This window comes from Xiphias gladius, chromosome 19 (genome assembly GCF_016859285.1).
Source record: "Xiphias gladius isolate SHS-SW01 ecotype Sanya breed wild chromosome 19, ASM1685928v1, whole genome shotgun sequence".
NCBI classification, from domain to species: Eukaryota; Metazoa; Chordata; class Actinopteri; order Istiophoriformes; family Xiphiidae; genus Xiphias; species Xiphias gladius.
The window spans coordinates 12,005,485-12,023,891 of record NC_053418.1 but is presented as its reverse complement, the minus strand read 5'-3'; the positions used below and the strand labels follow the sequence as shown (position 1 = coordinate 12,023,891).

Below are 18,407 nucleotides of genomic sequence, written 5' to 3'. Positions count from 1 at the left end.
TATTCCCCCCAAACCTCCGGGTCATCCTGTGAACATGAGCAGGTTCGCCGGAGTTCTACGGCGGACGTTTGGGATAGTACGCGACCACGTCGGGACAGATCATTTGGGGAATAAATATTACTTTATCCCAGAACAGAAGACATGGACGGGTAGGTGAAGCCTTGTTGTGCTAAAATTGGTAGGTCGATTACGGTCGTAACACCTGTAGACTAATGAAGATACCTTCACAAAGCAGTTATTGAACTTCTTTTTGCCTTGTTGTGTCCCGACACTCCCAATATTTCTGCAGACTGTGGCTGTAATCACTGCCATAAACCTAACTGCTCCTGCACCGTTAGCTTTTATATAGCGTCTGTTACTGAATTATAGTACAAAACCCTTGATATAACAGCCATTTACTCTGTATTTTGCATCAATATGCCACCGCTCTCTTTCTAAAATGTGTTGTTTTTGATGACTTTATCCCTACCCTTTTCTCTCTTGTAGTATTAAAGGTTTGCCACTAGATGGCGCGACAGTCTCAATATGAGCATTGTCATTTCAGAGTTTTTGATGAGATTTCTCAGTCTGTATTAAGGCCTCTCACTGCAACTAAGATTTTTTTTTTTTAACTGATTTTGGGAGGCTGAATGTGGTGCCGTCACGACAGCACCGCTGTCCCTGGCCTTCAAAGAGAAAAGAGTCCACCACTGTTGCAGATGAAATTATTATTCGTCTGTGGTGAGGATTTAGAAGGAGGTCATATATCCCTACTGAGACATTGCAATGCTACAGTATGTAATGCTCAAGCCAAGCAGTAGAGCTGTGTCATCAGGCTAATCCATGGTGGGGTGTCAGTGCTGTTCTTCACTCCGTCTCCGACTGCTAGAGGGCCAAGGACATGCTCGTCGGCCTTGCAGATTCGATGCCCGGGCTTACAGTGAGTCCTTCTCCAGTTGCCCTGCTTTCCTCATAGAGTGAATTAAAGAAGTGTGTCTAGCACAGGAAGATTGTGAGCTCTTGGCCATGGTTATGACTCACCCCAGCAAAGAAAAGAGGGTTTGCTGGTATTCCGGCCGAGGTACAGAGATATTTATATGACTCTCTCTGTTGCTTTTACCAAATGACAACAAAAACACGATGTGGAAATTTCCAGTGATTATGCGTCATACCCTTAGCTGCACATGAACTATGGGGAAAAACATGGTGATTCATTAAGTCCTCTCTTTCCGGGTTTAATTCAGTAGCAGAATCCAGGCTAGAAATCGCACTTTCCCCTCCCTTTACTACCTTAAATCATCAGCAGCAGGGGTCCTTCCCTGACTACAGGCCACAGGTCAGGGGTCATAGGTCAAAGAGCACAGACTTTGCCTGCTCCAGACATGACACTGCTGGTTAACAAGCCATGGACTATTGGCGTATTGGTAACAAAGGGTTATGTCTCATGATATTTGACAGAACTATGGTGCCTGAGCAGAGTTAACTCCCTTTTCACATACTGTATGTGTGTAATCTGGGAACTAGACTACACAGCCGTAATCTAGAAATAATCTTATCCTACCTACACATTCTTGTATTTGTCTACTTCTCTTGGTGCCACATTATACAAGCTTGATAAAGTTTATCCTTGCCTTGCATAGGCTGAATAGATGTTATAAAGTGCATACATTTAGTGGTATGTTTCTCAGAGGATGAAACCAAGCTTTGTTTGATTTTTGTTTTTGTTTCGCTGGAGAGGGACCAATCTCTGGCAGGTTGCAAGCCTGGTTTCTTTCTGACTGAACCTGACTTTGTGCTTCACCTTTTCTCAGCAGTTTGCAGAGAAACTTGTGCCCACCTCGTATTTATAATTCATTACAAGGCTGCTCCTCCACCCCTGGCTGTCAGACTATTCAAATGAGACATCACAGAAGCCCATTTTCCAGCACGTTACAGGCTACCGTATTTACTGTCCAATCACAATGACTGACACTGGGGAGAGGCTAATTGGCCTGTAGAAAAACTGGTTCCAAACAAACACGCTCATAAACGCCAAACAGGCACATACACAGAGTCACATACTGTATACCTTAATAATAAACAAATATAAATATATGGTACACACATTGGTCTCTTTTTTTTTTTATGCCACCCTGTCCAGCCTTGTGGAAATAAAGCCGATGCATTATTCAGTCCATATGTCTTGCTAAAGCGAGCTCTTTTTGATCTTAAACTGATAGGCCAAGCGTGGGCTAAGGGCCTCAAGGCATGGACCGCAGGGCTTTTCACTGCAGCACATGAGTAGTGGTTGAAGTAGGTGAAGAGTCTCTCTCCTCTTTCTCTCTCTCTCTCTCTCTCTCTCTCTCTCAACCCTGCCTACTTCTATTCATTCGACCATCCCTAGTGCTCAGTCTGTCCCTCTCTACCTTTATCTATGCTTTGCTGCTCCCATGTTCTACCTTTCTCAGTCTGTTAACTTTAGAAAACTAGGGCGTAAGCAATTCTGCGTGTGGAAGGCCTGATATGAGGACGTTAATGGTTGCTAAGAGAGAAAAATAAAGGGAAGCAACTTTTTGTTTAGTGTGGTTGCTTTCTATCAGGTTTCAACAGTCTCTTCTTAGGTTGACCTCTTTATTTGCCTTCAGTTAATACTTCCTTCCCTTGCCCCTCCTCTTCATTGCTGCCTCACGATTTTCCTCCTTTGAAGCCAGTCCAGTAAAGATTTCTATTCGAAACACTGGAGTAGTTTAGCAGTGCGGAGGCCTAGACCCAGCAGAGAGCTTAGTATCCCCCTCTCCTTATATGCTGCTGCACATCAAAATGAAAAGGCGTGGGTCTGAAGTACACGCCTTGAGAGAGAGAGAGAATCTCTGTCTCTGTTTTTAGAAAAGGCCCAGCTATAGAGCCCTACTGTGTGCTGGTGCCCCACGGAGAGAACTATGCTATAGGCCATGAAGCCCCAGTGATTGTTGTCTATGGCAGGGCTAAGAGAGAAAGCCACTGGCACTCTGGCCACTGGTCTTTAGAAGGTCTTTGCCTTGGTGTTGGCTCCATAGAGCTGAATAGAGAATCTATATTCTTTTCTCTCTCTCTGTGCTTCTGTCCCCCAGGCCCAGCTCTGCTTCACACTGCATGGGGTGCCATGTCATGCTGCCCAGATGAAAGCAAAGCATTCTGCGGATGGGCCCATTCGTCTTCAGCAGAGGGCCTACAGCTTTGACGCCTGCCTTCCCTCCCTTTATTTAGGAAGAGAGGCACGCTGACATTATCGGCGACTGCAGGCACATTTGAAAATAATTGCCTGTATGATTGCTATTTTTCTTACCTCTTTGAGGAGGTGTAGCCTTTGTCTTGGAATCAATGGCTGCTCAATACTGGACAGGGGAAAGGCAGTTTCCTTTTATGTCTCAGTGAAAAGGATGTATTTTTAGCACTATTCATTTTAACAGTGTGTGCCATGCAGTTTTAATCTATTGGTCCTCTCCACTGTGTGGAGAATGGAAGGGATTCAGAGGTTCTTCAGAGGTGCACCATGCTGTTCCAGAGAAAAGACGCATTGACTTGTCATCCTATCACTGTCCCTCTCTCTTTGTCTATTATTTATTTGATTCCCCAGCTCTGTTCTATGAAGTGAAAAACTGAAAAGGCCTCAGTTCTGCTATTTCAGGATGGTTGACTCTAGGGACTGAGGAAGGAGGTGTGTGTGTGTGTGTACTGTTGCATTAGTGTGTGCATCTGTGATTGTATACATGTGTTTGAATGGCACAACAACTACACAATCTCTGTGTGTGTGTGTGTGTGTGTGTGTGTGTGTGTGTGCGTGTGTGTGTGTGCATTTGTATCTGCTTTGTATTTAAAAAAAGAAAAAAAAAAATCTGCAATTGTGTGTTTTCTCTCCACTTCATGCCCTAACACACTTAACACAACAACAGATGGCTGTGTGTCATCAGAGCGTTGATTCAAGCCGCATATTTCCATGGAAAGAGTCACAGCGGAGAGAGAGACGAGGGTCCAAATGGATGTTTATTCTGCCACAAGTCATCCCCAGGGTGTGATGAAGGAAGGTCTATCCTACAGTAGGACACCAAGTCAGTGTTTACCATGGAACGGCTATGTCCAGAGCCGCTACAGTAAATCATGTTAATTGATCTGCAGCTTTGCAATGCACAGGGTTTAAATGAAGGTTGTTTAATCATTATAGGGAAGACCAAGTGTGTTTAGCTCATCTTGCCGTATACTGGTTGCCAAGTGTGCATTTGTATGTGTGTGTTGTAGAACATCATGGAGTGGCTTAACTACTTCATTAAAAAGGCATTTGCGAAGATAGATACTGAAAAGGAGAAACGGGCAAATTTATTTCCAATGACAGAACATTTCAAATGGGCCAAGATCCAATATCAGTGGTTTAAGCATTTAGAAGGCCTATTAAATGCTGCCTATCTAGAGTAGACCTATATTCATCTGTCCATCTGTCTCACACCCTACAAATTTTATATGAATGTTATTGTTTCTACCTCCCGCAAATTGATTCGCTGTTTGGCGAGCAATGATGGACAGTCGATGACGCCAACAGAGGGAAGAAAACAAATGAATCAAATGAATTCTTCCATTTGATATAGGTGTGATTCACTGTCCAATGCATTCATGTCTCTCTTTGGTCAGATGGCCAGCGAGATATTTTGACACCTCAGGGCTCCTTGTCTGTCAGAAACTCAGCCAGGAAGACTGACAGACAGACCGACACACAAGCAGACATCTCCTGGAGCCTGCAGCTGCTTATTCAATTCGGAATATTTTAATAAAGCAGACAGGCAGAGAGAAATAAGGCTTAGGAATAAGGGAGGAAAGATAAGGCCGAGGGAGACTCACAGAGGGTGGAGAAGAAGGTGGGGTATAGAAAGTGAGTGACAAAGAACAAGGGGGATGCTGACATATGGGATGAAATTATAGAGTGGGGGAAGAATGGAGAGAGTGAAAGTGAGAGGAGGGTTTCTGACAGAAAGAGGGTAAAATGAGTGGGCGGAACAGGCAGACAGATAGAAGGGGAGAGATACAAGGTGGAGGTAGGTTAATGGAGAGAGAGAGAGTGGGGGAACTGAAGGTGCCATGGAAGGAGAAGGAAGGGGGTTGGATGAGAGTGATGGAGGTGAATAGAAAGGGGTGGACAGCTTGGTGTATGGACATCACATGCATGGGCCTCAGAGGAGTCAGGGAGGAAGGGGGGGCCGCGGTTGAGGTGGGTTCACACGGCTCCACAGCCTCACAAAGGACGCTGACTCCCTGGCCTTCCACGGTCCTTTTCTCTAACCCATCAGGCAGGGAAGAGACTTCGAGAGGATAGGTGGTCTTAAGCAGAGGGGTCTAAAGTATCCCTTCCACCCTCGAGTACACTTGCGTTTAGTTAAAAGTGAAACACACAGGGGAAATCAGAGTATTCTTTTCAGCATGTTATTACTTCTATATGAATTATCCTCCTCGGTTCTGCTGTGAGCTGCTCATGCCTCGGCGGAATCGACAGCAACAGGGACAAACAGAATGAGGGCTGAACAGAAAAACCAGCAACAGCAGCCGCAGCAGCAGCAGCCGCAGCAGCAGCAGGCCTACTTCACCCCTAAGCTCCTCCTCTCACCAGAACTGATGCAAAATAATGGCTGGCCTTTTCCCTCTAAACCTCATCACTAGGCTCAGGGCTAATGGGTAACCATGGTTACAGACCTCACACATCCCCTCCATTTTTTCTTCCAGGGAAAGGGGATTGGAGGGGGAGAGAGAGAGGGCGAGGGTGTCAGTATTGGTACCTGGTTGCCCTTGTATCACTGATGCTTATCGGATCGCTCCATCTTCATAAAGCTGTCCATTACCATGCATGTACTGGTCCCCCATCCCTCTCCAGCTGAGCCGTGTGCTGGAGAGGAATAAACTAGGCTCAATCCAGACTGATGGGTGTGCTGCTTCAGGACGGCTTTTTTTTTTTTTCAACCACAGCGTCAGGCCGAAAACTCGCCGCTTTACCTCACACAATCACAAAGACTAAGAAAGCAGCTCTTTCTAATGTCTATTGAGAGGGAGAGCTGGAGTTGAATGCCGTGCTGTTGCAAGTGGAAGCTTTTGTCTGCATTGCGATCTGTTCACAGACAAGTGCATGTGGTGTTTCTCAGGATAAACGTTGGTGTTGAAGGTGAGGAGTATGAGATGTAGGTCCACCGGTTGGAGCTCATTCTGTTTTGGCTTGTCTGAGTTTTTTGGGCTCTCTTTACCTGGATGGTGCCAATTGAACTGTCTTCCCCCGACATCGGCGTCTGTAATCAAAGCCAGAGTGCAGCAGAAAAGCACAGAGTGAGAGAGACATGCAGCACAAGACGCTGACATTGTGGAGGTGAAACACTCTCGGGTCGCCCCCAGCTGTACTCACCTGGGAGCTGATGTGTGAAGTTGGCGATTTTTTTTTTTTTTTGTGTGTGCGGGCGTGTGTGTGTTGAAGCAGGCGATAGAGTTTAGCGGGGTATGTTCAGAGTTCAAAGAGCAGCCCTCGGAGTGCATCACGTTTTATTCTAACGAAGGGAAAGGATAGGCGTACCTGCAGTTTGATTGGCTCCCGATCTAGCTGCCACGGCAACCCCTCACCCATCCTGCCTTCCTGTCTCCTCCCCCCCCGGTTCCACGGCCAGGCTCACAGATGAGTCGTGCTCAGACAGGTGAGATGGCTCATGAATATTTATGTAGTGGGATTTCATTCCTTCTGCCGCTAGCCCCTCCCCCTCTCCAACGCAGAGCTGCGTTTGTCCTTCACGGTAAGAGGCAGCGTCCTCGCTCCTGTCCCTCAGGTTAATCTGCCTGCTCTCTAGCTAGTTGTGTGTGTGTGTGTGTGTGTGTGTGTGTGTGTGTGTGTGTGTGTGTGTGTGTGTGTGTGTTTGACTGGTAAGTAGGTTTTCCCTAGTGAGTGATGAGAAGGCAGACCTGTCACAAGGGGGGCCCGCTGAGATCAAGAGCTTGTAACTCCCTTCAAACCTCTCTCTCTCTCTCTCTCTCTCTCTCTCTCTCTCTCTCTCTCTCTCTCTCTCTCTCTCTCTCTCTCTCTCTCTCTCTCTCTCTCTCTCTCTGAGGGGGGAAGGAGGGCGCAGGTCTGAACTGTGAAGCAGAAAGATAGTTTATACCCAGTTTGATGACTGTCTGTGTCAGGTACGGACTATATTAAGCTAACAGCAAGACTAGATAATTAAATAGAAAAAATTAAGTAGTGACTATACTGATAATTAGCTGATCGTGATTGATTTTATTTTTTTTCAAGTAAAAATACCACTTATCTTGATGTGATGACTTTAATGCATTCCTCCATTTCATATAATTTGAAATTGAATACTTGTGGATTATTAAATGTGTAGACGGACAAAGAAGGCAACTTTGTTGTATGTTGACACACATTTGTGATTTCAAGCTACATTAATATGTAATACAAAAATGAGATACGTTTTTAAGATATCGCCTCGGACTCAGGTAACTTGTGATGGAATTTTCATTTGTATTGTTTCATTATTTTTGTCATTTTAGGGACTAAATGGTTAATCAGTCAAAGAATAAAAGAATATACAGTATAAATGTTAAATGTCTGTTGTGTGTTTTTTTTTTATTTTGTTTTTTTGCCTTTGTTCATGTCGTTTTTGTGTCTGGATTGTGTTTTGTTTTGTGATTTTAAAAGCTGTAACATTTACTAGTTAAACTAGTTAGCTTTTGGATGTGCTCAATGTGAAGGGCTCATTGCTTTTCTCTGTTTTATATATATATATATATCGGCTAACTTCTGATGGACTCATTATTTTTGTCATTTTAGGAACCTAATTGTTCAGTGAATTACAAAAAAGAATCTGTAGATTTTAGAGGTCTTTCTTTGTTTTTGTGTTTGTGTTCAGGTAGGTTGTTTTGATTTGAAAGAATAAAAAGATTTAGGAAAAAAAAATCTCTAGATTAATTGGCAATGACAGTAAATGTTAGTTGCAGGTACTCCCTTGAGGTGAGAAATCACTACGCAAACAATGTGCCAGGCCAGCCATTTCTGTTATCCTACCTTAAGTGAAGATTAGGCCTATATAAAATAATTGTGTTCTTTAATAAACCCAACTTCCACAAGTAGGGTTGTTTCTGTATTGTTAATCACGCACACTTGCTTTTACTCATTCTTATATCGGCCACTGTGAGGTAATTACATTTTAAAGAACTGGTGTGTTTCCTTTGTACTTCTGTTGTAAAAACCGTATAGCCTTGGCCTGGTATTTTTTTTATTTATTTATTTTTCCGCAGTTGTCCCAGATCAGAGATTACCAGAAGAGCGAGATTCACCCCAGTCAGACTGACAAGCCTCCTCCCGATGTGTATGTGGTGGGAGGATCAGCCGTGTTTCATAAATATATGTACATACTGTATTTGTTATTCAAATCCAAGGATAAAAGCTGCGGTGGAAGGGGTTTAGTCATGCTGTAACAGCAACAAGACAAGAGGAGAGCCATGTTGGAGTGTGACAGAGTAGAGGGGGAGATGCAACCTAGTGGAGAGAGATAGAGACAGAGGAGAAAGTGGGTGCCTCTCTTTATGCTTATTAGATAGGCATTAGCTGTAGCTAAGCACATTGCTTGTGGGGACTGTATCATAATTGTACCATTTCAGTCTGCTGCCACCCACACCCAATGCAAATATGGATACGATCTGTTTATAATTAGCATACCTGTTTAATGTATTTGTTAGTATTGCCTAGAGAACATAGCCTTTTGTTTGCTGGCAGTTTTCGTTCTGCTATTGCCGGGGTTTTCTAGGAAACTGTTTCTCAGAGGACATTTTAAGGCATACTTCTAAACAAATGCGAGGATCATAGAAATGTACTTTACAGATTGCCGGGCCAGCCTTTAGATAAGGTGATGGAATGCAGTGTTTTTGTCAGACCTGGATATCGGAATACTAAAGCTGCAGAGCTGGAGCCTGTGAGGCCCTATAGTGACAATCTAGTGGGAACCAAAGCAGAACCAAAGCAATACTAGCCTAATTAACTGACCTGATTACTATATAGGCTGGATAAAGTATGGAAAGGAATCGTCCTCATAAGGCATAATTACAAAATGTATATTTCTCTTCACTGGAATTAGTTTAAAACCAAACAAATAAACTGAAGTCAAGAAGGCACAAGCAAAGCAACAACACAGCCTCCCGTATACATACTTACCCTCTTTTGAGTGCCATCATTTATCCGTCCCTGTGCCATAGCTATCTGTTATGGCTGAAGTAAACATTAAGGCCATCAGTCTGTGGTGTGCACGGAGGTGGTTGCCTCCATTTGTCCATGTCCAGTCAGCTGCGGAGAAACGGTGATGGAATCCTGACAGATTGTCGGTGTTTTGGAGCGTGTTGTTTTCCTTACCCATCCATTTCTCTCCTCCTAGCCACGTTTGCCATGCATCATCAACCCCCCCCCCCCTTGTCTCTCCCTCCTTCTACCTCCTCCTTCCTTGCCTCATCATTTCTCAGAGGGATGGAGGCGATGGACGGACATCCGGCTACCTGCGGGTAGAAACTAGGAAAAACACAGCACTTGTCATTAGTGAACACTGTATGAAGCACTGTAGCACCACACAAAGACACTACACAACTGGCTCCTTTTTTAATTCTCTTGCTCTCTCTTAATCTGTCTATATCGCTCTCCGGTGCCCCCCCGCTACCTCTGTCTTCATGTCATTGTGTGCCATGCCAAACTTGTCTAATCAGCAGATTCTACCAAAATAATTGGCAGTGGCCTTGCTGCTAGCGAGCGTCGTGCTGTATACAGATAGGGGAGGGAGCACTTAATATTCCACGCAGCTCGTACCTCTCCTGTTGTCTGTGATATCTGACCTCTTTTGTCTCCTGCTAGGCTTGATGTTGATTTTGGAGGGCATTGTTAGCCAGAATGCTGTGATTGGAAGAGGTTGTCGGTGAGGGGGGCTGTGGTTGGTTAAAGGGAGGCTCATTTGCATAAAGGCTTAGCCCAGATTTGGAGCCACTCAGCGAGATCTGAGGAGAAGGGCCCGAGGGCCACGAGGTAATCATCCATGACCTGTCACAGTGCTGTCATCCCTCTGTGTATCTGTGTGTCTGTGCGTCTGTCTGTATCTGTGTGTCTGAGCGAGCAGGAGACAGGGAGCATTGTGTCTGCACCTCTTTGTGTTTGTTTGTATTCCTTTGCGTTTTGTATGCATCATTGTTGAGCATCTCTGTCTCACTCTTGCTCCCTCGCTGTCTTTTTCTCTTTTTTTTTTTTTTTTTTTTTGGTTTCCCAGGAAGACTCGTTCGTGCCAAGCGGATGGTAGTAGCAGCCAATCCTACAGAATATGAATATATAGAAGGCAGCATACCGATGGAGTGGGACGGTAAGTCTGGACTGCTACATAACTGTTACATACTTTAGCTATCAGTAACATGGGTACATGATAATGTTAACAAAAGAGCTACCCAGCAGAGTACACAAAGTGCTGCACAAATAAAATGGAATAACAAATTCATGACTGCATCTATTGGGGCCTAGGCTAATCCATTGATTTTTCTTTTTTTTTTTAGTTTTTTTTTTTTTTTATTCATACGAGATGGGGGTTGGGAAAAGCATATTCATGAGTTTATCAAAGACGCCTTCTGCTGGTGTTATACAACCGTACCATAAAATAGTGTTTCAAATTTCTTACAACTGGATACAAACTGTTCCCTCTGTCTCAGACTGGCTTTATCCACCTTAAACCCCTCATCCTGCTTCGCCCCATCCCTCATGCATTTTCATCAGGATGCAAATAAGAAAGGGATAAAAGAGGCCCAGAATCCCTGTGCTAGCTGGAGGAAGAGTTAGAAATCTCTCTCTCTCTCTCTCTCTCTCTCTGGCTCCCTTTAACCTGCTCTGCTGTGCAGCCAGCTCAGCCAAAATAGAGCTCCTTAAAAAGAAAAAAAAAAAAAAGAGATGACAGACAGACACAGTTCTACTTACGGGGAGAAGGAAGGACAGAGGTATTGATGGAGAATGACAGAGTGTGTACTTTTAAATTCAAAGAGCAAAGCAGATCCAGACTTTCTTTTCTGAGAAACGACACTCAGTGGGCCTGCTCTGCGTAGACTAAAGCGGTATTAGTGTTTTGAGTTTATCATATGTAGAGCTTGGATTCTTTACCAGTCTGAGTGTATTCCCTATAGTTCGCTAAGTGAAATGAAACAAAACAAACCCTGGATACACTCCCTCAACTCGCTTGGTTACTCAGTAGTTGCACTGAGCTACTGTAGTGTCCTGAAACTCCGTGACGCTACAGCTGCAGCCCTTAAATATGACTGCAGGTTTTGTTTGTGCAGTGTATGTTTGTGTGGGTGTTCTCACTCTTCTTTTTTTTTTTTTTTTCTTTTCTACTCTCTCCTCCTCCTCCAGCTTGGATCCGAGGCAGACGGAAGGAGCCCCCCTCCGTTGAGGTACGTCTCCCCCCAGCCTCCCTGCTGTGCTGATGGTTGGACTCTGGGGGACTGGTTACAAGGGAGGGAAAGAAGCAAAGATGGAAAAGAAAGCTTTTGATTTGTTTTTATCTCACAGTTTCGAACTGAATCCAGGAACTTTGGGGGACAGGTGTTAAAATAAACAGCAGCTGAAGTGCATTGATGGCGAGACTGAGAGCAAAGACAGCCTCCGAACAAGGGGCTTACTGACACCATGTCCTAGTTTACTTTCTTTTTTTTTCCAGCAGAAGCCTGCATCTCGGCTTTTTGTGTTTTATTTCTGGCAGTCTCCAAGATGGGAATGGTGAAGGAGTGCAGTTTTTCCCCTCGTGTACCTCTCACTGGGTTTATTGCTCTTTAAATGTGAGAATGCTGGAAATTATTTGGCCAGCGAAATGTGGGTCTATAGGAAATCCCTTGGAAGGCCCATACCCAGGCACTCTTTCTATTTCTCTGTCCTCTGTCCCTGCCAGTGGCCAATGCCATCCCCTGCCTCTATTGCCAGAACATTCTCTTCCAATTTTCTGCCTTGCGTCTGCCCAATAGCTGCCATCGACAGCTGGACAGTGTTGATGTGGCCAAGGCTTCACTCCCAGCACATTACCCTACCCCTTGTCACGCTCCCTCTCTTCCCGGTCCAAGCCGACATAAATTGATTGGATTAAATCCTGTCATTAACAGGCTGGAAAAGCAGCTCAGTATGTTTGTCTCCCTCCCCAAAGCGGGGCTATTTGGCCACGGCTCTCCCCCTCTCTTTTCCAGTCCTTCAGTTCTGCCAACACACAACAGCATTATGCCCAGTCCTCCCTTCCTTTTTGGCTTCCCGTGTGAGGGAGAGGCTAACATCACTGGACACTAGCTGAGGCTCAAGTGGGTAACTATTCCACTGGTGGATTGTGTTCAGGTTATAATTGGTTCCATGAGTTGGAATTGTTGTTTATATTACGGATGCCTCCTGTCATGTTAGTTTACCAATCCGTTCCAAGCATTACATTTTTAACCAGGGTTTATTGGATAGGTTAACTGAACACACTTGTTCTTTTTCTAGTAAATGCCCTACTTTATACTCGAAACATACACACATTTGTTCCTGGAAGCTGCTGAGTGCAACTTCATGTCTCTTCTACTTTTGACTTGTGAGTGGCTGACTTTTGTGCTTTGTTCAAAGACAAAGCAGAGGTAGATCATTAAGGAGGGGAAAATATCACTGGTGCAGTTTTGCAGGTTCCAGTTTGGAAGTTCCGATAAGTAGTCTTGCATTCACTCCATTTTCTCAAATCTTCAGGAACCTGCCACCGCAACATTTCAAGCAACGCAGACCCTGGCAGATGATGTCCAGTAGGGATCATTGCCTGCCAACTCACCCAGAATTCAGAACTTCTCCCAGTTCATGTCAGGGATTTTCTTTAAAAACAATAATGTGAAAACAAACTTCTGCTAAATTCATGGGATGATGTCAGAAATTAGTTCAGAAAAGTTTGAAACGCAAAATAACAAATGTGTATTGAGCCAATAAACTAAGAGTAATATTCTGTACGGGAAACATGGCAAGCAACAAACCATTACAAGCTGTAACTTGCAAATTTCCTGAAGCCAATGAAAAACAGGCTAAATAGGTGTCACACAGATCGAAAACTTTGAAGTCAACATAGTGCAAATATCTACAAATAGTAATACAGCCAGTGAAAAGTACAAAAAAATTAACTATTTTCAAAAATTAATTTTGATTATATGATTAAGTAATATAACATCTTTTCATTTTTTTATATATGTGCAATGAATAGTAGAAGTGCTAATTCTAGGCCATATCCTTCCTCTTGGTTTTCAATTATTCTTTGACCATGATCGTATGTGATATTTAATAGGTCTTACAGAGTCTTAAAATTAATTTGGTGAGCACTGCAGAAACCACGAATATGCATGTATGTACACCTGTGTATTTTATAGGAGCTGCTGAAGAATGAGTCTTACAGGGAGCAGATCAAGATGAAGGCCAAGGAGGTGGAGGAGAAAGATCTGGCCCTACAGGCTAAGGAGTATGAGGAAGGTCTGGTGGCGACTCCTGCAAGGACTGTGGCCAAGGGCCATGCAGCCGCCACCAGCTTCGGCAAGCCGGAGTTCACTGAGGACCCCACCAGCACTGCAAACACATTCCAGCCTGGCTCCTGGATGCCCACTTCCAAGAAGGACCACTGAGACTGACATGGCAGTGCAATGTAATACAATCCAATAGAAAAGACCTGCAATAAATACTACCTCTGGGAAATTGCTATTCACTTTTAGTTGAGACTTTGAGATCTAATTAGAAACACCTTTTCATATAATCCAATCCAAGTAAGCAACACAACAAACTATGATCTCCAGAAATTACCAGAGTTTAATCAACTCATCTCTGAGTCACTCTCAAATAATTCAGCATTATACATTTCAAAGAGGAAGTATTTATTTCAAGGCAATGTTATTGGTCTGAATTACATTACAAAGGGGTTTCTACTTTTGTAGTCCCTCAGTGTATACTGAATATACACAAGACGATATTCATCACTCATATTTGAGCCAACTGTAAGTGATGACAGTAATTTAATGTAGATGAAAGGTTTGTTAGTAAAGTAAAGAAAAACTGAAAGGGTTGTACTTCATTAATTATTGAGTTCACCGACTGCAAATATGCTTGAGGGATACCGTAAGAAATCATTTTTAATTAATTGTAATTCTAATCAATCAGTATTAACTCTGTACTGAGATAAACCTATATTTTTTTCAGAATTACAGTTCTCAAGAAATCAGTAATGTCCAAGGAAATGATGTAGTGATTATCCATCAGGAAAGGGAGGTTTATGACAGTGTAAAGAAGTATCAGATGTTGTGAAAGCATGTGGAAAAGTACACGCTTTGGGAAGTGTTAAGTAGAGAAGATCTGTTAACTTTAAATTGAACCCAGAATTGAAATCCGTTCAGCCCTGCCCTTGGTGGAATGAGACTGTAGTTACATTAAATATTGTGTTAATGTTTCTGTTCATCATGAAGGTGGTATGTGATTTTTTTTTTTTTTAAATGCTCTCAAGAGATCACAGCACACTACACGCAGGGATGAATAAAACGTCATGAGAAAGAAAAGGGAAGACTAATATGATGAAATTTGCATTTGTCCACTCTTCTGTGTTTAACTACTTCTTTACATGCTCACAAGTACTTAGAATTACAGTACCTATAAAAACTATCCATGCCACCAGACTTTTGAATATTTTATTTTTCAACACTGAGTCCCAGTGAACGCAATTCATTTTTTAAACTAATAAACAGAAAATGAATACAAATAGATCTAAGTTAAGAACATAAAGCGTATAAAACACACAATAATTGTTTGCATAACAGTAAAACCAAAATAATCCCAGTTTACTCCCTTCCAAGTCAATATTAAAAACAGGCACCTTTGGCAGCAAGTTGGTCTCTTACAGCCGTTACAGATTTTTTCTGTTTTTATGACTGGCCTTCCTATGATCAATATTCAGTGACTTGGCAATTTTTTTCCATCCTTCCTCTGCATTGTTTGGATTTTCCACTGTCTCCATGCTGTAGTTTTTATTTTTTATTTTCACAAATGACAAGTTTGTTTAGTCTCTGACTTTAAAAGTCATTTCTGTCAATCAGTACATAAAAGCCTAATTACATGCACTCTGGTTCAGTGTTACAATATAATGAAACATAAGAGGGTGAATACTTTTTATGTGCACTGAATTAAAAGCACTTATGATCCTGTTAAATTCAAAGAGGAAATTACAGTTTCTTATCAACCATGAAAACTTTATTGATTAGAAAGTCATAATTTGGATATTTTGCAAGTAACTTGGAGAAAAAGGTCCAGTATGCTCATTACATCGTCAATTCAGCAGAACAGGGATGCTAACAATGGAATGCAAGGTGTTGCAACAGCTGCACAATATCATCAGCAGATCTCTGTATAAAAACATCATACAAATGACCACTGTGCACTTGCTGACCAAAGTCCCACTGAGACGAGCCTCCTCCGGGCAGTACTGTCCGTTTCAGCACTGTTAGTCCTGTGGGGCCAGTGTCCCTCCTCCTACCCCGGGCATGAGGCGTGGTGGCTCCATGCTGACGGTAGGGCTGGGACAAGGAAGGGCACTGTCATTATTTAGAATAAGGAGGGCTATGAGCGTTGTGGTTGCTCCTCCTTTTTTATGCCCTCATCGTACCCTCACAGGCTCAGTCTTTCTTGGTCCTCTTTGCCTTGGCTATGTTTTCCTGACGTTTCTGCTTTTTCTTCTGTTCCCGGTCACGTGCCTCAATCATCTTGGCTAGTTTCCAGGACAGCAGTGCACTGGCAATGAAAAGAGGTGTGAGAGCCAGTATGACAGTGGTGAGGAAACCATAGGGGTCCTTGGCAGCCCACTCCACAACATACTCTGCCCACGCCCGAACGTCAATCATCCTGGTCAGCAACGACGAGGATTAATCAGACCTGAGAAAGGGCACCAGGAGAGAAAGGAGTGAATATCCAGAGCTGTGTGATATGTAGAAAAAAATGAACATTAATAACCTTCTACCAATAATGATATTAGGAGGGGGCAAGTGAGTGTTATGGATAAAATCTACTTTCACAGTGTACGCCATTTCATAATGGCATTGTCAGTAATATATACCTTGATATAATACATTTTCTGGAAAAACCAATAGATAAACCGATTATAAACAAAACAACTAGAGTCGACAAGAAACATTCAACAGAAAATGTGTGTATAAATATGAAACTTGGCTGCTCTTCTATTTTTCATCATTGTAAACTGATTACCTTTGGGTTTTGGACTGGTGGTTTCACGAAAAAAATAATAATAAATAATAATAATCATTAGTCGTTGCCCTAAATAAGATATACACAACCTTTCTAGCTAATCAGCAAATGAAATAGCTGACAAGTTAAGGTACTTTCTCACACTGATGCAAGAATACAACAGCATTTATATTACGCAATCCTGCTCATTGCTTTGCAACACTGCCCACAAAACATACAAATATTAAAGGAATACCATTTTTAGTAATATTATTAATACAATATAGCAATATTGAATAAAAAGTATGGCAACACCTCTGCAAGTTGATAAATTGATATAATCACAGGGTATATATCATCAGATGTCTAATCCAAATTGATATTCTCAAGGATTTCCTGTTTTGAGTAAAACCATTGTTAGAGTTGCTCGATTCATGCTCATCACATTGAGATACATGAAAATAAGGACTCACACTGCAACAATCAGTTGAGTGATTAGTCGCACAACAGAAACTTAATGTCAAACAATAACAATCATTTGTTACTTTTTAAGGAAAAATATCTAATATTAGCTGTTCCTAGCTTCTCACATATGAGGATTTAATGCTTCTCTGTCACATATGATAGTAAACTGAAACTGAAACCACGTCAGGGTTTTTTATTATCTACTGTCTTTCTGTAGTCAAAACAATTAATAAATTAATTGAAAAAAATAACTAGGAAATTGTTCGACAATGAAAATGATCATTGGTTGCAGCTCGAATAAAGAGTTAACATAAGCAAAAATATTAGTAGTTTCTCAGTCTGCCACACCATAGGATATCCAGTGCTGGTGAGTCATAGGCACCTGGACTTCCTATGTAATATCGGAGGATTAATCTTTGATGAGTAACAAAACTTCCCAGAGTGTAAGGAAGCGAGTACGGAAAGTCTGGCTGTTTTGACTTTAAGTCTCTGGAGTTTGAGACTGGATTTAAACTAGAGCCATTTGAAGTCATTTGGATTTGGTCCTCTCAAGTATTTCTGAACTCTTTTTGGAAAAGCACTTGACTTAGAAACTGCTTTATTCAATTTGTCACAGTACTGTCAAAACGAACAATACTACAAGGATAGATAATACACAATAAATATCTATATGGTAACAAGTCCAGTGACTGTTGTCACAGAAAAATGACGAAGGAGGGCACGCAAATAACTAACGTTTTACTTAGTCCCGTTAACAGAGAAAGCCTACATTAACTACATTTTTCAACGTGTGTCGGTAATGTCGATTTTATCCACTATTATGACAAACTGAGTCATTAATATGTTTTTGTCATATGTTATTATGCAAGATATTGCTGCTTGTTAAGCGCTCCGACTGATAAACCTGCCAATGACTACTGGCTTACTGGCATCAGGTCGAGTCACAGCTAGCATATGTTAAGCGTGTTCACAGGCAAAACCGTTACAAACCGTACTACTTTGGCTACAGCCCCCTACTAAAAAAGTTAAGATAACACATTCACCTTGTCTGCCACTAGGACTAGATCTGAATTTCTGAGATTTCGATGAAAGATTTACATTTCTACTGACGTTAGCATCGCTAGCTAACCCGCCGCCCATCCATAACGGCCTAACTGTAAGGAGCAAGAGCACTGACTCTCGGCTAAGCATTGCACACACAAATACATGTCAACGTGGCATAACAGCGAATCTATATTTTCATATCGGTTAGCGTTTGTAAAAACGAACCAGATACAAAATAAATTTACCAAAGTGCCGTGATTCGTGTTTATATCCACGAAGATAAGTTGCAGCTCCTCCCTGCAACGGGAAGTGAAACTGGTGTGGTCGTCAATACTTGCTCCCTGGTGATTGGCTGTGAGGCGTTCCTTAAAGGATGGGAAATGTAGTCCTTTAGCCTAAAAAAAAAGGCCTCGATAAACCGTGAACATGCAGGATAGGCTCCTGCTGCACAAAAAAGCAATGAAATTAATATTAAGGCACACAACTTCTCTCCTTTGGTGAGGTGGAACGACTATTACCTTTTCACTGATTATGGTTGCCTATGCATCACGGGATTAACCTCCTAGGTGGCCCCAGGGCACAAAATTTACCGTCTGGCCCCTACTGAGCCCCACTGTACATTCCGGTTTCATTATTCCTCCAGGCTTAGTGAAACCAACCCGTACCC

At 42.5% G+C, this 18,407-nt stretch overlaps 2 protein-coding genes across 2 annotated transcripts; one reads left to right on the top strand and one right to left on the bottom strand.

Annotated features, from left to right (window-relative positions):
• The first annotated feature begins 34 nt into the window (after positions 1-34).
• On the top strand, positions 35-14,573 carry ndufaf2 (NADH:ubiquinone oxidoreductase complex assembly factor 2). Its single transcript, XM_040155154.1, has 4 exons — positions 35-149; positions 10,257-10,346; positions 11,378-11,418; positions 13,387-14,573. Exons 1-4 carry the CDS (start codon positions 35-37, stop codon positions 13,633-13,635), a joined length of 495 nt encoding a protein of 164 aa, XP_040011088.1. The 3' UTR covers positions 13,636-14,573.
• Positions 14,574-14,671: 98 nt separating this feature from the next.
• smim15 (small integral membrane protein 15) lies at positions 14,672-18,095 on the bottom strand. The gene is made up of 2 exons (XM_040155155.1): positions 17,986-18,095; positions 14,672-15,922 (listed from the first exon to the last, which is right to left on the bottom strand). Exon 2 carries the CDS (start codon positions 15,889-15,891, stop codon positions 15,667-15,669), a length of 225 nt encoding a protein of 74 aa, XP_040011089.1. The 5' UTR covers positions 15,892-15,922; positions 17,986-18,095; the 3' UTR covers positions 14,672-15,666.
• Positions 18,096-18,407: the final 312 nt, after the last annotated feature.

Bases quoted from the DNA above. Each gene is read 5' to 3' on its own strand.
- ndufaf2 (XM_040155154.1), top strand. From the start codon at position 35: ATGAGCAGGTTCGCCGGAGTTCTACGGCGGACGTTTGGGATAGTACGC. The intron at 10,347-11,377 runs GTAAGTCTGGAC...CTCCTCCTCCAG, and splicing joins CATACCGATGGAGTGGGACG to CTTGGATCCGAGGCAGACGG. The intron at 11,419-13,386 runs GTACGTCTCCCC...TGTATTTTATAG, and splicing joins AGGAGCCCCCCTCCGTTGAG to GAGCTGCTGAAGAATGAGTC.
- smim15 (XM_040155155.1), bottom strand. From the start codon at position 15,891: ATGATTGACGTTCGGGCGTGGGCAGAGTATGTTGTGGAGTGGGCTGCC.